Source organism: Podarcis bocagei (assembly GCF_964188305.1).
Source record: "Podarcis bocagei genome assembly, chromosome: 12".
NCBI lineage: Eukaryota > Metazoa > Chordata > Lepidosauria > Squamata > Lacertidae > Podarcis > Podarcis bocagei.
The window spans coordinates 60315169-60341463 of NC_138137.1; the positions used below are offsets into that span (position 1 = coordinate 60315169).

Here is a 26295-nt window from a genome sequence, read left to right on the forward strand (position 1 = left end):
CTCACTTGCACTTAAAGGACCAAAAGGCTAATTGCAGCCTGGATACACTTGCCCAATTCAAACTGAGTCCAATTTGAATTTATCTTGCCCCATGGTTCTCAACTCTTCAAACCAATCTGTTAAAAGAAAACCATTCTTAACAAGGGCAGTTGTCCAAATAAGTCAATTTAACTCTATAAGGGATCATTCCTGCTAAACCAAAGCATATGCACCTTCATGTACCTGGTGTTTTATGGATCCAGAAGCTTGTCCTTGGCAAAACGAGGTTTAACACATATTAAAATGGATAGGGAAAGATTGGCATAGTGTCAGGTGGGACAATGAAATGTGGTTATCTAAACATTGAACTACACAATAGTGTGAGCTATTAGAAAGTATAAAATGCATGAGAATTCTCCATTGGTGTGTAAGCAATAAGACATTAAACATAAAAACAATTACACACAAAAATTGCCCCCCTTTGTGGAAATCACACTGTCAGACACATTTCAACATTCTTACATAATAACACATAATACAAAACAAACTAATTAAATATCAGTTACATATCTTGACACAATTGTGATCTTTTATGCATGTATCTTTTGAATCCTGGAGCACAGTCTTAAGGTTCAAAAGTGAGAAAATGTCCTTGCAATTCAACTCCTCCCCTTAGCCATGAGGGGTTGTTGCTGCTTTTCATCATTGCACATCTGTAGAAGTGAGATCCTGTAAGGGGCAGGGTTTTGGGGCTTAAAGACAGTTAGAAAAGGGAGGGGGCAAAAGGCGAAAAGGATGTGATGTCCTTCGGTTTCTGTTGGAAGTTGCAAATAATAAAATCTTAGCGAATTAAGCGTTTCATTCATTCCAATATTATTATCACATTTTCCTATAACTACTGTTATTATCTGCTAAGTTTGTTTGCTTTTCTTCACTTAGTTTTTGTTGTTGTTGTTCTTTTCATATTATAAAATAAAAAATTACTCCACATGTATAGAAAGAGAACTGTAAAAAATACAAAGGTTAAAAAATAAAAAGGAAGCAAAAAATTAGATTACCAGTTAGATGAAAATGGACTTGACACAAAGACATCAGATTCAGAAAATAACTATTATTAAATAGTACAAAGATATTATCAAAACCACACATATTACTACTGGACTGGAAAAAAAGGGAAAACAATGGGGAAAACTTAAAATTCACCATGTGCTATCCAATAAAAGAACTTCATGAGACTGACTTTCAACATGTGATGAACATGTCCCCAAAGTAAAACACAAACACACAAAATGAGCTATGAGGAACCAAAAATAAATAAATGCTAAGACACACAATTAATAAGTAATCTGTTTTGGCATTCTAACATCCCAAATGAAAATAAAAGTGTTTCTTGATGTGACATCATCAGCTGTAATGTTAATACTGGGAAATGAGTTAATACCAAGAAAAAATGAATGGCAATTTAAAGTTGTGTAAGTACCTTGCACTAGCCAAAATGACAGAATTAATAAGAGATGCTCAGGCCGAAGGTAAACAAGTACCATTCCACAAACAATGTTTGGTTGTGCTTCGATTAACTTCATAGACATCATGGAGAAACGGATTAAATAAATGAAAACAGATTATTTGTAACTTTAAAAAAGTGTCAAAGCCACAAAGAGATGGAAGTCACTAATATAGCAGGGATTCAGACGTGTTTCACAAAACAGAAAGAAAGTTGCTGTGGGAGGAAAAAGGGACAAACACTTTGTTACCGGGGTTCACATATCCTGTTAAAAGGGAAAATTATTTCATGTGAGAAGCCTGTCAGGAAATGCTGTTCCTAAAATTCCCATTGAGGGGGGGAATGCTTTGATATTTACCTGTGAAAAGAATTTGGCATGTTAAGATTTGGAACCTGGAAAACTCTTGACTTTTGATGGGCTAGTTTTTTTTTTTAGCCTTTTGTCTTAAGTAGCCCCTGGAGCAAAGACAGATTAAGGGTGATTTCCTTCAATGGTTCCGACTTTTCTTTTACATTTGGAAGAAACCTCCTCTCCCTCCTTACAGTTCTCCCCCCCCCATCCTCTCTCTCTCTCTCTCTTCTTTAGCTGATCTAGCCTCTGTGCATGTGCAGAGTTCATGTCTCAGCAAACCTTTTGTACTATTGAAAATGTTGCATCCTTTGGCTAAATTAACATTTGAATAAGGGAAGGGAAGGGTATGGAGTAGATTTTGAGAACAGGGTTTGATTTTAAACAAAAAAGAGAAACTCAGCAATTTAAGTATTCACCAAAGCTAGCGATTTCAGCCCAAGCAAACGAGACTGCTTCCTTTATGTACAGGAAAGGGCTAATATCCCTCTGGCCATTCGCGGAACAATCAACCGCTCTCTTATTTATGAGTAAAAATGGCCAGAGAGTTAGAATTCATAGGAATTTTTTTTTTTTTTAACATTCTCAGTCATTTCGGCCTTACCATTTGCAGACAAATGGATTGGTCAAGGCTAATTCTACTTGATTATCCATTTGTATGTGCTTAAACTTTGAGTAGACTTTTAAGTCTAATTTTTGTAAATAATAGACAAAATGATAAACACTGTAATCACTTAAATGCCTGATATCACCAGTTCTGCTTCAAACATCATGGCTTTCACCTGTCATCACACCTTTTAAAAAAACAAAGAGCCAACCTGGGCTGAATTTCAACTCATCAGCCACAAATTGGGAAAGTTGAAAGGGACCTGGGGTCATCTAGTCCAACCCTAAAATACAGGGTTCGTAGCAAGATTTGTACTACCAGAAACACACACATACCTATAGAAATTATCTTTAAAGGAAGATTGAACTTAACATTTTTCCTAAGATAGGGAGAGGATCTTTTATAAAGCAAAGTTAATTCAATTGATATAACCACTCACAAATAATTACAACAGCCATAGATTTGACATTTTTGTTGAACTTGCAGAGCAATAGTAAGCCTAATCTATGCCCCCCCTTGCAGTTTCCTTTAAAGGAAGCTTACTCAGGAGTAAATTTACCTGGCACAGAATAAGAAGGAGAAGGGAAAAAAACCCTGAAAGAGACAGAATGAAACAAGGGGGGGCATTTTCTAAGAAAAGAGGCCAGGAAGTCTTATAGAGACTGATATCAGGAGCCTTACAATAACTCTTCTGTCCAACCAAATCAAAGTTAAACCTGGACTCAGATATTTTCCTTAGAAGGAACACCATACTTTCATAGGCATATGCTTAATGAAATACATACACTGCATTTTAGCTTGAGAGCAGTTGGCTCAACTAGGCTTTTGCAGCAGAAACATTAGGTTATCAGCACCTTCCAAAATAAGACTGTAGACTCACAATCTCAAAAGTTGGGGCAAAGCAAGAGGTGGGGTAAACATTTGCACACTTCATTCTCATTTTCTCTTATTTAGGACTGCTAAGATCCAGCATGGCTTCCTTAGATTTAAATTTTGAAGCAAGCTTGCAGTTTAAACTATGCACACTTAAGAAAGGCAGTCTGCCAGAGACAGAAGGAACAGACAACACACATAACAGACAACATGTAAACATACATATTCTCATATATGTATTAACAGACAACACACATAACAGACAACATGTAAACATACATATTCTCATATATGTATTAACAGACAACACACATAACAGACAACATGTAAACATATATATTCTCATCCTTTAGTTGGTTATTGCAAGGAGATGGGCCACTACCTTTGGCTTCATTAAGTGAAATTAGTAGGAAGGTCCCACATGGTTTTATGAGCCTCCTTGCCTCTTCAAACACACCACCAGGTAATCAGACTGGTAGGGCTCACAACGCTTGGTTGACTGGGTACCCCTTTATAGATGCATGCGTTGCTGTTGTTGCTCTTTTGCTTTTTCCTTTTTTTTGGGGGGGGTGTCTGGGATAGAGAAGGGGAAAAAGAGGGGTTGATTAGGATTGGTATGTCTAGGGGTTTGGAATGCTTAGTACAGGGACGTATAGTAAAGAGGAGAAGGGGCTTCTAGTTGCCTGGCAACTTCCTTAGTGGGTTTTAGAGAGCTCTAGCTATCCGGTTCCTTGCGTTCCCTTTCCTATTTCCTATTTCCTTATTTCCTTATTTCCTTATTTCCTATAACCTGGGGTCTCTTTCCACTCTGCCGGTCCTGCCCAATTCCTCATGGGCTATCCCTCCTGGCAACCTCCTACCTATCGTCACATCTCAGGAAAAGGGGCCCTACTGGACGCCCGCGCCATGCGGTGCCAGATCGGGTGGTCCCTGGATAGAATTTCGAACTGAAAATCCCCCTTGCTTTTGGAAGCGGGCTCACGCACGGTTACGTGGCACCGACCAGTGCGGCTGGGATTGGGATAGAAAGCCAGACCCCTTCCTGCCCCCTCCGTAAGGGCGCTCGGGAAGTTCGGAAAGAGAGCTCCAACCCCTTGCTTTCAACTGGGATGCCCGTTGCGGAAAGTCGGCTGTCTTTCCAAGCCGGGTCTCACCGTCTTACTTTCGGACTCCCAATTGGTGCGGCTGGCTGGAGATTTTAAGGAAAAGAGATAGAGCTCAGAACCCCCCTTTCGGGTTGAGCAGCGGTCCACGGTCTCTCTCACTAACCGGACCAAGAGAAAGGCAAGAAGGAGCGATAGAGAGGAGGGCAGAGAATTCAGTTGCCAGGAGATTCCACCCCCTTCCCACCAGTGCACTGGATTTTCCTTTTTCCTTATACTCACGCGTCTTCTATGATGATCCCGGGATCGATGAATAAGCCGGCTGGATCCCTCTTTTGCTCCCCGGCTGAACTCCTAGGGCTTTCGATTACCGCCCGGAAGATGGCTGGGGGTCCAAAAGGATCTTCCCAGGCAAAATGGCCCGGAGCCGGCTGAAGATTTCGGGGCCCCCAGTCAGCAGCTCGGGAGAACCACAAGCCCCACGTTGGGCGCCAACTGTTACGGCTAAAATCTGGGTGCGGGGTTACTCTGCCACCCAGCTCATCGGACTAAGTCCGTGGGTCCCTGCGGAAGAAAATGAGCTCAGCCGGACGCAGGAGCAAACTGCAGAAGATCCAAGTTTATTGCGCAACAGGTTCAAGGCGAGATTGAACCCAGAGAAAGGGGTGACATGAACTTTTGAAATTTCCCTCCATATCCCAGAATACAGTGCATGAAACGTCACGAATACATTATGGGAAGGTTGGGTTTCACAAGTTACATCATGAATATACTTTACACGTCATGAATACATTATGAAAAGGTGGGATTACATTAATTAGCATTTTCGGATGAGGGAGGGGGGATATGCGGAGCGGGAAATATACATAGATACACATTTATTGAGTACCGGTGGTGGCAAGACAATGGGTCAGAGATATGCATCGTCTGCCACCTAATATTGCCTAGAGGGAAGGTTTGGCAAATTAAGAAGTTCCTGCGTACGTGACCTGCCGCTTCGGGGATTATGGAAGTAGGGATAGCATCATGGAGTCCACGGGGAACTGAGTTGAATGACACTGAGAGCGAAGAAATTGGAGTTACGGTTGATTTTATATCAATTTCTAAAGATTTCAATGATTTCAAACCCATTCTGTACTATAGGGCAAAAGCAGAAACAGAATGGATACATTGTAACAGGAGGTCCCTGGTTTCGGATCCATTGTTCTCGCCGTGGGGGGCCGTCAGCAGCTTGCCAGGGGTGAAATGAGGCGTGCAGGAGCTCCCTGAGCTAGCTTCTGCAGGACGAATGCATGGCTGTGATTGGCTAAAGCGGGGCCATAGGAATAAGCGGGGCCTCGGATGTTCCTAGAAGGAAGGGGGAAAGGAGCCCCCCCCCTTCCGTTCCGTATCAGTGCAGATGGGGGGGGGGAGTAATTTTAATTTTTATCATCTACAATACTATCTTATTTATTTTATAGTACAGTGGATTGATTATTGCTTTCGTTTTATGGATCAGTGGTCTCGTTAGGTAGTAAAATTCATGTTAAATTGCTGTTTTAGGGGTTGTTTTTAGAAGTTTGGAATAGATTAATCCGCCTTGGTTTTGGAACGCTTTGGTTTTGGAACGGAATTCCAAAACGGCTTAAGTTTGAGAACCATGGTACTACTGCAATTAACAATGATAATTTGCAGCATACTGTTGACAAAGCAGCAACTGAAAAAATAAGCTGAACCTCACAATTAAAGTCATATTATATTTGAAAGTAGCCTGGGAGTCATTTTGGACTCACAGCTGTCCATAGAAGCACAGGTTAGTTCCGTCTCCAGGGTGGCTGCCTGCCAGCTCCATCTGGTACACAGGATGAGACCCTCCCTGCCCACAAACTGACTCTCCAGAGTGGCGCATGCTCTGGTTATCTCCCGCTTGGACTACTGCAATGCGCTCTACATGGGGCTACCTTTGAAGGTGACCCAGAAACTACAACTAATCCAGAATGCGGCAGCTAGACTGGTGACTGGAAACGGTTTTTAATGTGTGACATTTTAATGCATTTTTAATCTTTGTTGGAAGCTGCCCAGAGTGGCTGGGGAAACCCAGCCGGATGGGCAGGGTACAAATAATAAATTATTATTATTATTCCTTCTCCTCTGCCCCCCCCCCTTCCCAGCTTCCGGCATGGAGTGGGGGCCCTGGTCCGAGTGCTCTGTGCCGTGCGGAGGCGGATACAGGAATCGCACAAGGGCCAGCCTGACTGTTTTGCGCCGGATTGAATTTGCCACCTGTCACCTTCCCCCCTGCACAGGTGAGTCCGGTGGATCCATCTCGGTTCTGGGTGAGACAAAAAGGCTGTTATGATCCCCAAAGTGGGGGGCGGTGCTGTTGGATGTCATCCACTGGGAGCAGTCAAACACAACATTCCTTGTTTTCCTAGAGTGGACATGGAAGGGGAGGTTTGGTCCAGCCAGTCGAAACTTCCTGTTTCCTCCTGGGCTGGAACATCCTTCCTTTTGCATGTGACTAGAGGTGGGCGTGCCCTTACCTGTCCAGGTAACAAAAGGACAAGGCATGCTGCCACACTCTCTCTCTTTGACTTACTCCGCCGTTGGAGCAGCTTATCCCTATATGGGATAGATCCACATGTATATACTTTGTAACTAAGTCTGCCTTCAGGGAGCCAACTGTGAACTGATGATGTGAGTAAACTTCTTTTAGTGACTTTAAATAAGATTGTTGTGTCTTTATTCTTTTAAGAGGGATATAAGGGAACTTACCAGGAACCTAATAGTGAGAGGTTTACACAAGCCTAGGGACGTGGGTGGCGCTGTGGGTTAAACCACAGAGCCTAGGACTTGCCGATCAGAAGGTCGGCAGTTCGAATCCCCGCGACGGGGTGAGCTCCTGTTGCTCGGTCCCTGCTCCTGCCAACCTAGCAGTTCAAAAGCACATCAAAGTGCAAGTAGATAAATAGGTACTGCTCCGGGAGGAAGGGAAATGGCGTTTCCATGCGCTGCTCTGGTTCGCCAGAAGCGGCTTAGTCATGACCCGGAAGCTGTACGCCGGCTCCCTCGGCTAGTAAAGCGAGATGAGCGCCGCAACCCCAGAGTCGGCCACGACTGGACCTAATGGTCAGGGCTCCCTTTACCTTTACCTTTAGACAAGCCTGCAACCAGTTATCCGCTGTGCGTTTAAAAGGGGAATGTGAAACTCTGCTAAGTAAAGGAACTTGCTAGTGCAAGTTAGGAAGGATATTAATAAACAATATATCCTCTCCTGCCTCCCTGAACATTCCCACAGGTGCTCACTGGTGGCAGAATTGGGAAGGAAGGGGGATGCGTGGGGTGCCAATAACTATCAGACTTGGAAAAGCTGGTCTCGAGTGCACCAGTTTTGCAGAATTAATTAAACTGAATAGCTTTGTTTGGGTTTGGAACAAATATGCAATTCATTGCTCCTGTCTTGAGTTTGATTGTGTTACTATCTACCTCGGAGAGTTGTGCAAACTGCTATTCTGAATAATGCTTTGGGGGGGCAGGGGGTGCTGGCGATGAGCTGAAGGGAACCAAGGAGGCAGTTCCCCGAAAAAGTTTGGGTGTTGCTGATCTTATGGCCTGTTTTCTAATTGAAGGCAGCAGCCTCTTCGTTCAGAAATACCCTGCCTCTTTAGTGAGGGGGGGGCAGAGGACACAGCCCCCCCACTGCCTGCTTGGTGTTCCTGTGGTTTGACCCCCCCCCAAGATGTCTATTTTCTGGTTTGTGAATTGGAGGGGGGGGGGGGTTCCTGGGACCAGTTTACCTGCACGATCGCCTAACCCCATATATGCCCATTCAGCAGAATGGGCACCATTGCAGGTGCCACACAATACCCATTCTGCTTCTGTAAGTACTCAATTTTTTGTTGGGGTACCACCAACACTTTGGAACTCCCCGCCTCTGGACACCAGGCAGGAGCCTTCACTGTTTTCTTTTCAGCACCTGTTAAAAACATTCTTGCTTGGACAAGCTTAGATCTGTTTTTAGGTCTATTCTTACAAAAGCCTTAAATTGTTGTTGTTTTCTTATTGATTATTTTATCATGTAATATTTTTTCTGCAAACTGCTTCAGAGGTTGTACTTGCAATCGAGCAGTGAATAAATGAAAGAAAGGGATAAATGGATAAATCTGAAAGGTGTGATGACTCCCCCATTCCACCGAGTGCACAGAAACTCCTGGCACCGTTTTCTCCATCTATTTCGGCGGAATGACCTCAGTAGTGCCAGGCTAACCCCCAGCTGGCCCCTGCCCCCTCGAAATGCTCCACCCACGTCTGCCTTGCACTTTCCCACCCAGGTGAGGTGCCCGGCGTCTGCCCGGAGGGGAAGGTGTGGCAGGAATGTGCCGACGGACCGGCTTCCTGCGCGGAGCTCAGTGCAGTGCCCAGCGCCAACGAGACCTGCCATGCTGGCTGCTACTGCCCCAACAGCACCTTCTTGCTGGTGAGTCTCTGCTCCCCACAATTTCCCCCATGCAGAGGCTGGGGGGGGGGCGTCCCCCAGGGCAGGGCCTTCTCTGTGGCGGCACCTAATCTGGACCCACCTCATTTTTATGTTTGCAAGTTGACTTACACTCTTTTTGATATTGTGTTTTAATGCTGTTATGCTGCGTTGGGGCCTTAGGGTGAAGGACGGATAATTGATTGATTGATTGATTGATTGATTTTAAAAAATATATATATATTAATTTTATTAGTATTCTCCACACAACAACAACAAAAACAAAGAAGAACAATACACAAAACACAAAAACAAGTATACAAAAAAAACCCCACAAATCCAAATTAATTTGTAAGATTTGGATTTGATTGATTGATTGATTGATTGATAGCAGATTAGTCTTTCCCAACCTGGGCCCCTCAGGAAGGTCTGAACCACAACTCCCAGCAGCAGCACCCCTAATAAAACATCAAACATTAAAAACTTCCCCATACCGGGCAGCATAATTCATTTTTTGTGTATACAAAATACAGTGGTGCCCCGCAAGACGAATGCCTCGCAAGACGGAAAACTCGCTAGACGAAAGAGTTTTCCGTTTTGGAGGTGCTTCGCAAAACGAATCTCCTATGGGCTTGCTTCGCAAGACGAAAATGTCTTGCGAGTTCCTGCTGGTTTTTTTCCTCCCCCCCCCTTTTTCTAAGCCGCTAAGCCACTTATCAGCTGATCTGATCAGCAGATAAGCCGCTAAAAGCCGCTAATAGCGCTAATCCGCTAATCCTTCAATGGGTTTGCTTCGCAAGGCGAAAAAACCGCTAGACGAAGAGAATCACAGAACGGATTCTTTTCATCTTGCGAGGCACCACTGTACGTTTTGTCATTCAAAACTTCCAGAGGGCCCCCGTTTGGGAGAGGCTGACCTCAGAAGGAGGGGGGGGTGTTTTCCCCTCTAATTCTGCCCCCTTCCCTCTCCGCTGCTTACAGAACAATCTCTGCGTGCCGGAGGAGGACTGCCCCTGCGCCCTCGATGGGATGCTGTACGGCCCGGGAGACGTGGTGACCAAGGGCTGTGAAAACTGGTCAGTGCCTTTTCCTCTGGTTCTCGGCCAGCCATGCCCCTTCCTGCCAGCTCTGGCTGCTGGCGCAAATATGTCGAGAGAGAGAGGAAGGAGAGGTTCCTGGGTGCCAAGGTGCAAGTTTGGGGCAAGGACTCTTTTTGTGAGAGGACCCCAGCAGAGATTGAGAGTCAGAAAATATGCCACAAAGCTTCTCGTGGCACGAGAAGAGGCAGTACTGAAGATCTGGAGATATGCTTCAGAGGTCCAGACTGTGGGGACCCAGAAAAAATTAATAATTACAATTTGGAGTACAATTTGGTCTTTTTTAATTTTTAGTTTCTTGTGTTCAATTGGGTTATGATGTGGATATGTTGATTGGCTGTTTTTATTGGAAAATCAATAGAAATGATTTTTAAAAAAGAAAGAAAATATGCCGCAAAGCAAAGTGTAGAAATATAGGTTGTTAGCAGTGACACTTGTCTATACACGTGATTCGTTGTTGCCTTGCATGGAGGAACGGTGGTTAAAATTATTGGACTTGGCTGGGATGGCAAAGTGGAAGGGTTCAAACAAAGAAAAACCATTGTCAGTATTAAGTTTGGGAATTTCTTAGACTTTTTGTGTGGGGAAAAAATGATCTTATGTCTGGGCTTGAGGACTGAAGAAGCTGAGAGACACAGAATCGAAAGTTCTCCTCTCTTTCCCTCTTCTCTTCCTTTTGCTTTGTGATTTTAATTATAGTTTTTTATCTTAGATAAAAAGATATTTGATAATGACCTTTGTATATTTTCTTTCAAACTTTAATAAAATCTATTGGGGGGGGGGAGAGACATATAGGCTTTAAAAATATGCCCTTTCAAGCGAGTTCCAAAAAAGGCTTTTCCCCAAAGTTTCCCTCTTCCTCCAGCACTGGAAAAGACCACACCTTTGGTAAGTTAAAAAATGGTTACAAATACTCCAAAGGTCAGATTCACGTGCTTCAGAACGGTTGCACAGGCAGTGAAACTTAGCTTGCTTGGAAAGTGGTAAAAGTTGCTAGATTCTTGGTATAGGAACTCAAGAGCGGCTGGTGACAGCCATGCGGTCTGAGCTGGAGCAACTGGCTCAACTCCCTTCGTGCGCTGAGATTCACAAGTAGATTGGAGGAGAACAAAAGCTTGAGTCCTCCCTAGTTCCTTCCCAGGTAAGGGGAAGTGGACATAGCTAAGCCTGGCAGGACAGCTTACTCCATGGTTTTAACCCCTTCGTGCCTTAATTAGACTGAAGCCTCCTTCTACCTGTCTTGCCCCACCCTCCGACCCTAGGAGTCCTCATAAGGGAGCTGTTCCTGGAGGAAGAACTGTGAGGGGGGAGACTCCATCAGGCAAGGCCTCCTTCCACCTGCCTTGCTCTACCCTCTAGTCTCTGCTTCTCGATATGTATTGTATTGTTTTATGTACTGTGGCTTGCCGTTGTCTTATTGATTATAGTTTAGATATTATTTATTGTAACTGTTGAGTGGATTTCTGTTTAACTTTTATATATCATTGTTCTGTTTGGGACAATGACAATAAAGATATCGTATCATATTGTATATGTTGATATTATTATTTTCTACTATTCTAATGATTGTTGAATGTTCCTTTTTGATGTAGATTGCCTATTTTAAAGTTATGTTTCATTATCACATTTTTGTATTGCATTAGATTGTAATAAGATGTACATTTTTTGTTTCTTCAGCTTGTAAACCGCCTTGAGTATTTTAAGATAGAAAGACGGTATACAAATTAAAAATGAAGATGATGATGATGAAGCATGTCGGTGAGATGAGGATGGTTACCCTGCACTAAAAACACTCTCTCTTCCTCTCTGCAGCACCTGCCTCTCCGGTCGGGTGCGCAACTGCTCCAGGGCAGCCTGCGGTGATGGTAAGGCCTGGCTCGCTGGGACACTTTTAGTTTGGAGGTTCTTGCTCCGAAACAGCCGTCCTCTTGCTTCCCTTTGCAAAGAGCTCGGGCCCTTTCAGGTGATCTTGAATCATCTGGGGCTGTTGATGGCTCCTAGCCATGAGAGCTGCAATCTTCCTCCCCATCCTGGGTAGTGATGCTTTTGAAGACCAGTTGCTGAAAACCACAAGAGGAGGAGAGAGTTGCTCTTTTGCCTGGATCCGGATTGTGGGCTTCCCACAGGCAGAGCAGAGCTTGTCAGGAGTTCAGCCTACACTCGAGTAGGACCCTGGCAGAGACACCTGCCCGACTGGCATGTTCTCTCCCTCCTGGTCAATCGTTTGGGAGCTTCAAAAGCTTTCTTCAGCCCGAACATCACAGCGACCGACGCCAGCAGACACCGGCACACTTAGGGGTCCGCAGAGTTTGCGCATCATGCGTAACAGACCTCAGCAACTCAGCATTTTGGCTAATCTACTTTATTTACATATAAACACACACGGAGCACTGCAACATGGCTCCCTATCTCTCTAGCATCAGACAGCAAAAAGAAAAAGAACAAAGGACAATAGTCCCACTTCACGGAACACAGTAACACAAACATCCTGTCTCCATCAGTTCCCACTCTGTGGAGTCAAAACACACACCGTCATGTGAAAGACAACAATCCCATGACTGCAATCACGGAGCAGGAATTCTAACAGAGCTGTCATATCTAGTAGCCCTCTCTTCCTCCATGAATTTATCTGATCCTCTTTTAAATTCATCCAGGTTTGTGGCCATCCCTGTCTCCTGTGGGAAGGAGTTCCACAGGCCAACTCTCTGTGAAGGAGGACATTCTGTCCACAATCTGAGTCTTGCTGTGCCCCCATCCCACCCCCTTCTCCATCTAGGGTCTCCCCCAGAAAGATCACAGCTCGCCACCTCCCATTCAGACCTTTTTACTGGTGACTTCCCTTTTCCCCAGTGAACGGCCAGTGGTCAGAATGGACCCCCTGGAGCGAGTGCTCAGCGTCCTGCGGGCTGGGGCTACGGAACCGGTACCACTTCTGCACAGATCCCCCTCCGTCTGGGATGGGGCTGCCCTGCTTGGGTCCCGAACGCGAGGACAAACCTTGCCAGGCCCTGCCCTGCGCCCGTAAGTGTCCCCCTAAACACCCCTATTCCTTCCTGCTGCCTTCCAAGAGTCAAGACTTCACTTTCGCAATGTTATAAGAAAAACCTGCTCCTTTTCCTTTATGGGGGACCCAAGACGCCGTATAGAGTCCTTATGTCGGTTCTCTATCGGTAGGAGAAAATAACAGAGGCCAGCCAGAAAATATTGAGAAGCAAAGTGGCTAGTAAGCCTGATCTTTTTTAAACTGTTGCAACAGGGTCCTCACTCACCACACGCAGGAGGAAGGAGGAACCCAGAAAAATGGTGTGCCAGCCCTTATATAGACTTTTGAAATTGCCCACCCTCTAGCTCAAGACCACCACCCCCAAAATCATACATACATCACAGAAGGAGGCAGACTACAGCAGGAATCCTGCTTTGCCAGGATACCTGATAATGGTCACTGATTGCATTACCTGGGCAGCCTGGCCATTTTTTTGTGATAGTTAATGCTTTAGTGACTCCGGGTCACAGGCTCACCCTATTCACACAGAAATAGGCCCTTAAGACAGGATTTGCAAGCAAAAAGACAATGGGAAGCCTTTCTCCATTTGCCTCCCTTACTGCAGAAGAATATTTGAGGTCACTGGGAGAGTCAAAATGACTTCAGGATTGCTCTCCTATACTATTTAATATACTTATGTATGTGTTTGCCTAGTACATTAATGCACATTTAATTTGTATTTGAGACCTTAGAATTCTTATAACAACAACTTCCCTCTTTCCTCCACCTGGGGGGCAAACCACACAGGAGGGAGGGAGTCTGCAATGGGGCGTCCAGCGACCCACACATGCTCTTTTCTCCCCTGTGGTTGCAGGGAACGGGGGCTGGGGGGGCTGGAGCCCCTGGACCGACTGCACCGCCAGCTGTGGGGGAGGCATGAGGAGCCGGGCGAGAGCCTGCGACACCCCCGCCCCACAGGGGGGCGGCGACTACTGCGAGGGGGTCCCCACCCAGGTGGAGGGCTGCAGCTTGAACCCGTGTCCAGGTAAGTAAGGGCCGGGATCGGAAGACCCTGCACGCTAGAGACGCACCTAGATGTTTTGGTAAAATCTCTGCCCCTGTCCCATTGCTCTTCCCCCTCACCCCAAAATGGGGGGGCTTATAGGGAGCCCTTCCTGGAAGAAGGGCAGCCCCCGCTGCCTGGGGGGAGTGTGCACTTGGGGGCTGGCACTGTTGTGATGTGACAAGAGCCATTTCAGCCACCTGCTACAGAGCGTTGGGCTAATAATAATAATAATAATAAATTGTATTTATACCCTGCCCTCCCGGGCCAGAGCCGGGCTCACAAGAAAAATCACAGTAAAAACATAATGGGGGGGACCCAATTTAAAATACAGGTTAAAATGCAATTTAAAATGCAGCCTCATTTTAAAGTAGCTGATAAATCAAGACCATAAGGGGAGGGAAACATAAGGGTCAGACCGAGTCCAAACTGAAGGCCAGGCGGAACAGCTCTCTCTTGCAGGCCCTGCGGAAAGATGTCAAGTCCCGCAGGGCCCTGGTCTCTTGTGACAGAGCGTTCCACCAAGTCGGGGCCACGGCCGAAAAAGCCCTGGCTCTGGTTGAGACCAATCTAACCACCTTGCAACCTGGGACCTCCAAAGTGTTGTCATTTGTGGACCTTAAGGTCCTCCATGGGGCATACCAGGAGAGGCGGTTCCGTAGGTACGAGGGTCCTAGGCCGTATAGGGCTTTAAAGGTCAAAACCAGCACCTTAAACCTGACCCTGTACTCCACCGGGAGCCAGTGCAGCTGGAAAAGCACTGGGTGAATGTGATCCCGTAAGGAGCCTTGACGCAGCATTCTGCACCCGCTGGAGTTTCTGGGTCAGCTTCAAGGGTCATCATTCTGCCCGAACACTGAGGTCCAGCGCTGAGGGCCTTCTGCCGGTTCCCTCGCTGCGAGAAGCCAAGTTACAGGGAACCAGGCAGAGGGCCTTCTCGGTAGTGGCACCTGCCCTGTGGAACGCCCTCCCACCAGATGTCAAAGAGAAAAAGAACGACCAAACTTTTAGAAGACATCTGAAGGCAGCCCTGTTTAGGGAAGTTTTTAATGTTTAATAGGTTATTGTATTTTAGTGTTTTGTTGGAAGCAGCCCAGAGTGGCTAGGGAAACCCAGCCAGATGGGCGGGGTATAAATAATAAATTATTATTATTATTATTGTCAAGGGCAGCCCCGCCTAGATGACCCCTGGGGTCCCTTCCAGCTCTACAATGCTACAATCCCATTCTTCTCCCACCCTTGTTTTCCTAAGTGGCTCGGTGTCAACTCAAGGTGCAGGGAACCCTTTTCCCTCTAAGGGCCGCATTCCTTTTTGGGGTGCCTCCCGGGGGCCACATCACCCCCCAGAGGCCAAAGTGGTCTGGGCCACAAATGTAGTTTATGTTGGAGCGAAAGGTTAACACCCCTTTGCACGCAACCCTTCCAGGCATCATCATCATCATTATTATTATTATTATTATTGAGGTTCAAGGAAACTTCCCAGGCAAGCGAAAGGGGGCAAGCAGGGCTGGGGAGCGGAGGAGGGCGCCTGGGGAGAGTGCCGGGGGCCAGGAAGAGAAGTCTTGGGGGCTACTTTCAGGCTCTACCTCTGTGGTGAACCGGCATAGCTCTCCCCACACAGACACTGGCTTTGTCTTCCCAGCAACCCTGCAAGTGAGACTAGGCAGGGGGGGGGGAGAGAGAGAGCTTTGTGGCTGAACGAAGATTTGGACCCAGATCTCCCTAGACAACGTCACCTTCACCCTGCAATAGAGCCTGAAAAGTCCTCCTGCCTGCTCAGTGGTGGCACTGCAAAAATATATACAGTGGTACCCCGCAAGACGAACGCCTCGCGAGACGAAAAATTCGCAAAACGAAAGGTTTTTTCGTTTTCGAGTTGCCTCGCAAGACGAATTTCCCTATGGGCTTGCTTCGCAAAACGAAGCTTGCCCCGGGGACAGCGGGTCTTCTCTTTTGAAGCAAGGGGCGGCCGGGAGATCGCTTCTCCCCACCGCCCCTTGCTTCAAAAGAGGTCCGGGGGCAGCGGGAAGCGCTCCCGCTGCCCCCGGACCTCTTTTGAAGCAAGGGGCGGTGGGGAGAAGCGATCTCCCCGTGCTCTGAAGCCGGGCGGGGGGGTGGGAGCACCTGCCCCAGCCGCCCGGCTTCGTAGCGCTGCTGCGAAGCCAGGCGGGGGGTGGGAACACCTGCCCCAGCCACCCCGCTTCGGAATGCTGCTCCGAAGCGGGGTGGGGGGGCGGGAGCACCTGCCCCAGCCGCCGGGCTTCGTAGCGCTGCTGCGAAGCCAGGCGGGGGGGTGGGAACACCTTCTGAAGGCGGGCGGGAGGCGAAAGTCTTTGTCCCCCCCTGCCTGCCTTCCCAGGGGCTTTTAAATCGCCCCAGACAGCGGAGAAGTCCTCCGCTGTCCGGGGCGATTTTAAAATGCCGCCCGCCAGCATTTTAAGATTGCCCGGACAGCAGAGAAGTCCTCCGCTGTCCCAGGGTTTTTTAAAATGCTGGGGGTGGGAAGAAAAGCCCTTGTCCCCCCCCCCAGCCTTCAGAAGAGGTCCGGGGACCTGGTCTGAAGGCGGTTTCCCTAGGAACGCATTAATTGATTTTCAATGCATTCCTATGGGAAACCGTGCATCGCAAGACGAAAAAACCGCAAGACGAAGAGACTTGCGGAACGAATTAATTTCGTCTTGCGAGGCACCACTGTATTCAGGGGAGGGGCACAGAAGGGGCGAAATGTGTGTGTGTGTATATGAATTTGCATTTTATTTATTTGTTAGCATTCTTATATTACATCAGTAAACGTTGTCATATTACATTACAGGACTTACTATAATATAATTTTCAACATGTATACAAAAATTATATACAAATTTTATATACCTAGGAAGAAAATGAAACAAAACAAAAAAAGAACAAAGAGAAAAAACAAAAACAGATTTCTCCCCCCAAAATCATATACAGACTAGACTTCCTGTCTTTCCCGTTGTATATTCCTTTTTTACAAATGAATGTACTCTTATTATGGTCTATTTCTTTACATATACAATATTTGGGGCAAAGTATATTTCTAGGTGGGGAAGTTGTGCCCCACATATTGAGATATCTGAAATGAGAGTAAACATATGATAATAACAGGAGTCCAGAAATTGGGGCAGGGGAAAGTGGGGGGAGTGAGTTCTTCGTTTGGGGGGCTCTTGATCTCCTGACCCCCCCTCTGGCACCACCCATTTACCTCCCTGCCAGTCATTTTAGGGCCCAGGAAGCTGCACTCTTTCTGTTTTGGAGGGTGGTTGTGGGGAGAGGTTGTGGGCACTGCCCTGGTCGCTTCCCCCTGGGGACTTCACCTGTCCTTTCTTTCCTACCTGGCACAGGTGTGGACTGCTCTGCCCTGGAGGGCGCCGCCTACAGCCGCTGTGGGCCCCCCTGCCCCCGCTCCTGCGACGACATCTCGGTGAGGCCCAGTGGGCATCTCTGCCTGGGGGACCCCCAGCCCACGGCTTTTGTCTGTGGGGTGATTTATTTCATCTTCGTTAATTGCTTTCCTACCCCATCTTCCCGCCCCCAAGGAGCTCAAGGTAGTCCTCTCCTCCTGTCATCCTCACAACAACCCTGTGAGGTTCAACTCCCACCTGCCCCAGCCGGCACGGCTGCATGGTGCACGTAGCTCTGCCTTGCTGGGTTGCCAGAGGCTGCGGCAGACCCCGGCACTCTCTTGCAAACTCTGCCCCTCCTCGCTGCCCTGTGCCTTCGTCTCCCTGCCTCCCCTCACCCCCCTCTCCCCCCCCATAGCACTGCCTGTGGACCTGCGAGCCCGGCTGCTACTGCACCGGGGGGAAAGTCCTGAACGGCACGGCCTGCGTGGAGAAGGACCTCTGCACCTGCCTGGACCTGCTCACCGGCCTCCGACACCTGCCGGGAGAGACCGTCCCTCGCTCCGACGGATGCAACACCTGGTGAGGCCAGGCAGAGATGTGGGGCTGAGGGCTGGGGCCTCCGGGGGGGGGGGTCAAAGGCCAGCTACTATCTAGCTGCGATTCCTGCACTGCAGCAGGTTGGCTGCACCTCCGGCCTCTACAACTCCATGATTCTGTTATCATTTACTTGTGAGTCCAGCATTGCAGGGGGTTAGTCTAAGGTTACCAGATTTTTTTCAATGGATCCAGGGACACTTTTCAACTTCAATGGATTTTGTATGGGGACTGATTTATAAATCCAAGGACTATCCCCGGGAAACAGGGACATCTGGTAACTTTGTTGTTGTTTAGTTGTTTAGTCGTGTCCGACTCTTCGTGACCCCCTGGACCAGAGCACGCCAGGCACTCCTGTCTTCCACTGCCTCCCGCAGTTTGGTCAAACTCATGCTGGTAGCTTCGAGAACACGGTCCCACCATCTCGTCCTCTGTCATCCCCTTCTCCTTGTGCCCTCCATCTTTCCCAACACCAGGGTCTTTTCCAGGGAGTCTTCTCTTCTCATGAGGTGGCCCAAGTCTTGGAGCCTCAGCTTCAGGATCTGTCCTTCCAGTGAGCACTCAGGGCTGATTTCCTTAAGAATGGAGAGGTTTGATCTTCTTGCAGTCCATGGGACTCTCAAGAGTCTCCTCCAGCACCAGAATTCAAAAGCATCAATTCTTCGGCGATCAGCCTTCTTTATGGTCCAGCTCTCACTTCCATACATCACCACTGGGAAAATCATCGCTTTAACTATACAGACCTTTGTTGGCAAGGTGATGTCTCTGCTTTTAAGATGCTGTCTAGGTTTGTCATTGCTTCTGGTAACCTTAGGTTAGTCTAGATCAGGGGTCCCCAAACTAAGGCCCACAGGCTGGATAAGGCCCGAGGAACTCATTTATCTGGCCCGCAGTGACCCCCGCCGCTCGCTCTTACCAGCACTGCACTGCGCAGCTGCCCACTTCCAGGTTGGAGGAGCACTGGAAATAGCTTGTGCGCATGCGTAAGCATTATTTGCGCATGCGCAAGTGTTATTTCCAGTGCACATCCATGTCGGAGGAGGCCCGTGTACATGTGCACAAGCTATTTCCGGTGCTCCTCTGACCCAGAAGTGCGCTGGAAATAGTGTGTGCGCATGCGTATGAGCCTGCCGCACGGTTGGCGCTGGAGACACCGGCCCGGGGCACAGTAAGTTTGCTGACCCCTGGACTAGATGGCTCTCGGGGACACTTCCATTGATTGATCGACTGATTGATTGAATTTTGCATAACCAATTTGAATTCAAACATTATACAGAACATCAACATCATCATTTAGGATTCCCTAAATCCCTTGGCTCCCCTCCACCCTTCCATGGTTACCATTATCAATCTTTTTTTTCAGCTGCCTCCCTTATTTTCTCTGTTTTTCCAAAAACAACAACAAAATAATCAATTTTTTACCATAATTCTTCATATATTACAAGCATGACTCAAATCCTGCCAAAGTTTTTAGTTCTTTACAGTGTTCTCTTAAGCACATTGTAAATTTTCTCCATTCCTTCTTATAGTTCTTCTCTTCTTGGTTTCTGATTTTCCCGGTCAATTTCGCCATTTCGGCGTAGTCCATCATCTTCATCAACCATTCGTCTCTGGTCGGAACTTTATCGTCTATCCATCTCTGGGCCAGTAGTATCTGTGCTCCTGTCGTTTCTGCTCCTTCGGAATCTCTGCACCTAAAGTACCTAGTAGAAAAGTTTCTGGTCCCCCCCCCAAAAAAAGTTATTTTAAACATTTTTTTCAACTCATTATAAATCATTTCCCAGAATGCTTTTGTTATCTTGCACGTCGACGACAGGCAAGGGGGACTCCCATCTCCTGCCTCTTTCTCTCTTCCCAGCACCTGCTCCAAAGGGAAGCTGATCTGCAGCAGTCAAGCTTGTGCCGGTGAGTCCCACAGGGAGGTTTTGCCGGGCAGAGGGGGGCCCCACAGAGAGGAAGGAGCCCCCCCCATGGGAAAGGCTTCATTAGGACCCCAGCAACCTCTTTCCCTCCTTATTCTAGTTCCCGGCGGCTGGTGCAACTGGTCCCCGTGGAGCCCTTGCTCCAGGACGTGTGGCAACGAGATGGTCACCCGCTACCGGGCCTGCGCTTGCCCCAAGCCCCAGAACGGGGGTCCCGAGTGCGAGGGGCTGCAGGAGCAGCACGGCGACAGCGGAATCCAGCTCCAGAGGAAGGAGTGCCCCATGGACTCTTTCTGCCCAGGTACCAAACCTCTGGGGCAAACAGGAGGGTGGGTCACAGATCCCGCAAATGAACTTTTGTAAAAGTGGTTAGGGAGGGAAAGGCTCAGATGGGGAGGGGGGGCTCAGCCCCCTTTCTTCCTACTGTGCAATATTCTTATTGTGCATTTATAGCCCACCTTGAGGAGCTCAAGGTGACCTAGAGGGTTCTTCTCGCCTCCGTTTAATCGTCACAACAGCCCTGAGAGGTAGGCTAGGCTGAGAGGCAGCGACTGGCACCCACCAAGCTTCATAGTTGAAGATTACTGATTTGAGGAACCTCACCAAAATGCTGGAGAGGGTCACCTCCACAGGCACATACCTCCACATGTAGTGGGAGTGTCCCAAAATCCAACTATTCTGGACAACAGCCATACGAGAAATATGTAAAATAACTAAGCAAGTATTAGACATCACCCCGGAATTGACCCTACTAAACAGCTTCCAAGACAGTAATGCCCACTTACACCACAAAGAACTCATCACCCACCTACTTTCAGCAGCCAGAAACATCATAGCCAGACACTGGAGAGACCTGTCAGGAGTAAGCATGGACCAATGGTACCAAATAGTATGGGAAACAGCCCTACTAGAAAAATTAACCAATAAACTGAAACTGACATGGGGACAAATAGAAGAAGACGCCTTCTCCCCTTTATCACATACACAGCCCAACAAGACAATGACAATAATCCACCAACGGCATATAAATCAAGATGGCTAGCCTGATCCAAAACACCTACCCACCACACTCACACATGAAAACAAAGACCCCCACAGCCAACCACAAATGAACAACCACACCCTAGGCCAACCCCAACCTCTCTCACCACCAAAGGAACGCAAATGAACAGCACGAGCAACGCTGACACCAAACCCTACATACATTAAGCAAAATAGAAACACCCAGGCTTCCTTATCCTCAGCCCTCCAGATGTTTTTGACCCACAACTCCCATGATCCCTAGCTAGCAGGACCAGTGGTCAAGGATGATGGGTATTGTAGTCTCAAAACATCTGGAGGGCCGAGTTCGAGGAAGCCTGGGTTACAATATAACGGAGCACCTTGTGTTTATTTTCCCTTCTTTTCCTTCTTCCTTCTTTCCTTTGCTTATTCTCGCTTCTTTCCTGCTTACCTTCTTTTGATCAGTTTGGCTTTTATTGTATTTTATATTGAAAACCTTTAATAAAAATTGATATCAAGGAAAGAGGAGGGGCTCAGCAGACACACACACCCCTTTTTCTCTTGCTCCTCACAGTGGACGGGGCCTGGAGCACGTGGAGCCCCTGGTCCCCCTGCGACGCCTGCGGAGGAGAGTCGGCCCGGAGCCGGGAGTGCAGCAACCCCCCTGCCCGCTTTGGGGGGCTTCCCTGCCCTGGCGAAGCCCGGCAGACCCTCTCGTGCCACGACGGAGTCACCGAGTGCGAAGGTGAGAAGGTGCAATGGGCTGGGCGGATAATTTTAGAATGCCTAACTGTGAAGATGGGACGCGGGTGGCGCTGTGGGTAAAACCTCAGTGCCTAGGACTTGCCGATCGTATGGTCGGCGGTTCGAATCCCCGCGGCGGGGTGAGCTCCCGTCTTTCGGTCCCAGCTCCTGCCCACCTAGCAGTTCGAAAGCACTCTTAAGTGCAAGTAGATAAATAGGGACCGCTTTATAGCGGGAAGGTAAACGGTGTTTCCGTGTGCTGCGCTGGTGCTGGCCCCCCAGATGCAGCTTGTCACGCTGGCCACGTGACCCGGAAGTGTCTTCGGACAGCGCTGGCTCCCGGCCTCTTAAGTGAGATGGGCACACAACCCTAGAGTCGGACACGACTGGCCCGTACGGGCAAGGGTACCTTTACCTTTACCTTTAACTGTGAAGATACACCGAATGAAAGGGTTTAAGGTCAGTGAGAAAGGGGAGGATTGGTTTGAGAAGATACTGAATTATTTGAGTAGGTTTGAACAATTTGGGAGAATTAAAATGTTAAAAGTTAAATAAACCTTGTGGAAGGAGGAGTGTTAAGGTATATAGTGTACATATGGTTGATTTGAATATGTTATTATTGAATATGTATATTATTGAATATTGTATACCCAACCCCTGGGGGGTTTCACTGTTTGTGTTTTGGTGGTTGGTAAAAAAATTAAATTACAAAACAAAACAAAAAAGACATTCCGGGGGGCGCTGTTGTTGCCCCCCAAAAAGCCCCATAATCAGAGAGGTGGGGGTGGCACTGACGTTGGGGAGATGAATGTCAGAACATACAACAGTGGTCCTCAAAAAACACCCTTTATACCCACATTTTCAGAAGGAAAATTCGCTCACGCCCAACAGAATTTTATTTATTGGTAATAAATTAATTGGATCAGGCTCCTTTGAAACACCTGCTTTTACACTGTCCCACGGTTAGTAAGTTTTGGGAGAAAGCGTGGGATTATATCAATAATACGTTGGAGAAGAACTTAAGATTTTCAGAGGGGAATTTTCGTTTGAACTCTATAGCTGTTGCGTGAAAAGTGACAACGGGAGAGTGAAAATGGAGCCCACCTGCCCTAAGGGTTGCTAAGAGATTGATATTGATGAACAGGAATAATAATATTTATTTATTTATTTATTTATACGTACGTACGTACGTACGTACCCCGCCCACCCGGCTGGCTTTCCCCAGCCACTTTGGGCAGCTCCCAACAGAATATTTAAAACACAATAAAACACCAAACATTAGAGACTTCCCCGAACAGGGCTGGTTTCAGGTGTCTTCTGAAAGGCAGATAGCTGTTTATTTCAATTGACATCTGATGGGATGTACATTTCCAAAATATAAGATTAAAAAACAAATACAATAAAACCTACATACAGCAACATAGTTTTGTGTTGTGTCGGCTCCTATGATGTAAGGAATGGCCCCCGCCTGCTCCCTCAAATATCACTGGTTTGCTCCTTTCTATATATAGGGTGCCTACATTCCGCTATTTATGATTATTAGCAGTTTGCATCATATATTTACACCTATTATTATTTCATGTTATAGGAAGTTTCTAGAGACTAGGTTATGAGTCCTTGTAAACTGTGTTTCTACAGTAAAGGAACTTTTGTTCTTGCCAAATGCCATTTTGTTTGCATTATTACGTTTCTTATTCTTATGAATAAAAAAAATCATTTTAAGTTAGAGCTTAATAATTATTTCACTAGTAACATACTTCTTCTTAATTGTATTTCAGTTCTGCAATGACTTTAATAAAATACATATTTTGTGATGTGCAAATAGCTTGAGATGCCTATGAGGTCCATAAATGACCATATAGCAAATATTCAACACACAAAAAACAGTGACAATTTGTTGTTGACAAAGGGCAGCTGGACATAGAAAGGGTCCCATTACCTTCAGGAGCTGAGGGGCGCATCAGACCTAAATCCGGCCCTGGGTGGGAACACGGAGTGAAAGTTCACCCCCAAGGTGCGCGCAGAGATCTGAGTGGCTTTTTCCTGGTTCCCCCCAGACTGCAGCGGGGGCCAGGTGTCGTTCCCCTGCGGCAAGGCCTGCCCACGCACCTGCGAGGACCTGCACCCGGACACCGCCTGCTTGGACAGCCCCCAGTGCCAGCTCTCGTGCGCCTGCCCAGGCGGGCAGCTGTTGCAGGATGGTGTGTGCGTCCCTCCAGCGCAGTGCCGCTGCAAGTACCAGAACACCTGGCTGGGTGAGTGAGTGAATCTTTAACAAAGGGAGCTGCCTTGTTTGGAGTCAGGCCATTGCCCCATCTAGCTCTGTAATGAGGACGCTGGCTGGCAGAAGCTCTCCAGGATTTCAGGCAGGGGAATTGAATGAATCAAGGACCTTCTGCATGCCAAGCACGTGTTCTACTGTAGCCTTTCAGACCTTTCCCATGGGTCGGGTGATCGTTGCTCCCAGGAGGGAGGGAGGAGCCAATAGACACCAAGGGTAGGTTCAGAGAAAGAGTTTATTTCTGCTCTCTGGAATAGCAGAAAGGCACTGCGTGATCAGTCACAAGCAAGCACACCTAAAGAGCAGTTACATACAGCCTATATTCCCTTTAGGTCCCCTTTCCCCCTCCCCAGGAATCCAGCCTCATGAGTTTGTACACGTAAGTTTGTATCCTTGAGCATGAATAGAAATTGTTTCTGTACTTTTATCTGGCACTCCTGGCGCCATTCCTGGGGTCTGTGCACCACCGTGGTCAGGATAGTTACAACCGGTAAGATAAGTTGGATGCGCCATCCCTTCTCTACTTGGAACTGACAAGGCCATCTATTACACCTTCATGGACTGATAAAGGGGAAGGCTTTGTTTATTCGGCTACTTTGTGTTATACAACTCAAGCTTATGGATTTTAGCTAATGGATCCTCAAAGAAAGAATCTGGGAAGTTTGGAGCCTAGTTGAGGTGACTACACAGTCAGGTTTGGGCAACCTGTCCCTTCACTACCACCCATCTACTAGGAGCATAGGAAGCAGCCGGTCCGCCTACCTCAGTGTTGTCTACACTGGCAGGCAGCGACTTTCCCGGGGATTGAACCAGTGACCTTCTGCAGGCCAAGCAGCTGCTCTGCCACTGAGCCACAGATCTTTCCCAGCCCAGTTTGCTGGGCTTGGCAATCATTTGGCAAGGAGTCTTGGTTGACCACAAACTTGACATGAGCCAACAGTGTGACGCAGCAGCTAAAAAAGCCAATGCAATTCTGGGCTGCATCAATAGGAGTATAGCATCTAGATCAAGGGAAGTAATAGTGCCACTGTATTCTGCTCTGGTCAGACCTCACCTGGAGTACTGTGTCCAGTTCTGGGCACCACAGTTCAAGAAGGACACTGACCAACTGGAACGTGTCCAGAGGAGGGCAACCAAAATGGTCAAAGGCCTGGAAACGATGCCTTATGAGGAACGGCTAAGGGAGCTGGGCATGTTTAGCCTGGAGAAGAGGAGGTTAAGGGGTGATATGATAGCCATGTTCAAATATATAAAAGGATGTCACCTAGAGGAGGGAGAAAGGTTGTTTTCTGCTGCTCCAGAGAAGCAACGGAGCAATGGATCCAAACTACAAGAAAGAAGATTCCACCTAAACATTAGGAAGAACTTCCTGACAGTAAGAGCTGTTCGACAGTGGAATTTGCTGCCAAGGAGTGTGGTGGAGTCTCCTTCTTTGGAGATCTTTAAGCAGAGGCTTGACAACCATATGTCAGGAGTGCTCTGATGGTGTTTCCTGCTTGGCAGGGGGTTGGACTCGATGGCCCTTGTGGTCTCTTCCAACTCTAGGATTCTATGATTTTAGAGGAGGGAATTCAAGATGGAGGGGGCCTGATTCACACAAGGAGGGCAAGGGGAGCAGGAGGAAACTGCCGACTCTGAATTATTCCCTCTTCTTCTCACCTTAGCAGGTGTCCCCGAAGGACGGAATCTCTCTCTGTGGTCAGGGCTCCCCCCCTGGGAGTACGTCCAGCCTGGGGAGACGGTGACTGGGCCCTGCCAGAACTGGTGAGTCTGGCCAAGGCAGGCTAATGACGCTTTTAATACCTTTATTTGGTTTATTTTGTAAGATTTATACACCCTTTCTTTGTTTTTTGGGTGGAAAACACCTAAATTTCACTGCAGCTTGGGTTGACTTTATAAGCTCAACACGGCGATCTTCTGGCACCAGCTCTTTGCATGGCATGGCTGACAAAATTTACCTAAAGCTCCCCTTCTTTCATGAACTAGGCTCACCAGTGGGGAAAAAATAACATATATTTTGCCACTAGCTGGTCTGCAGTTATATAAATACAGAGGTACCTTGGTTCTCAAACTGAATCTGTTCCGGAAGTCCGTTCCAAAACCAAAGTGTTCCAAAACTCAGGCGCTTTCCCATAGAAAGGAATGCAAAATGGATTAATCTGTTCCAGACTTTTAAAAACAACCCCCAAAACAGCAATTTAACATGGATTTTACTATCTAATCAAACAATTGATGAAAGCAATAAACAATGTACTGCAGTCACACAATCAATCAGTAGCTGAACTGCAAATGCAAAACGAGAGCATGAGTTATATAATAATATCACTTTTAGGATAAAACCTTAACATCCGTATTTGCTTAAATGCATGGTTTTAA

The 26295-nt window shown here is 47.3% G+C and overlaps 1 protein-coding gene across 1 annotated transcript in view; it reads left to right on the forward strand.

Annotated features, from left to right (window-relative positions):
- LOC308569488 (SCO-spondin-like) overlaps positions 1-26295 on the forward strand; it is a 198326-nt gene that overhangs the window by 117625 nt on the left and 54406 nt on the right. The window contains exons 66-78 of the mRNA XM_081163402.1: positions 6566-6700; positions 8726-8871; positions 9850-9944; positions 11778-11830; positions 12816-12986; positions 13823-13993; positions 17374-17453; positions 17792-17955; positions 19829-19875; positions 19993-20193; positions 21469-21639; positions 23696-23893; positions 25587-25683. Coding sequence (XP_081019528.1) covers positions 6566-6700; positions 8726-8871; positions 9850-9944; positions 11778-11830; positions 12816-12986; positions 13823-13993; positions 17374-17453; positions 17792-17955; positions 19829-19875; positions 19993-20193; positions 21469-21639; positions 23696-23893; positions 25587-25683 — 1729 coding nt within the window. The remainder of the gene's footprint in view (positions 1-6565; positions 6701-8725; positions 8872-9849; positions 9945-11777; positions 11831-12815; positions 12987-13822; positions 13994-17373; positions 17454-17791; positions 17956-19828; positions 19876-19992; positions 20194-21468; positions 21640-23695; positions 23894-25586; positions 25684-26295) is intronic.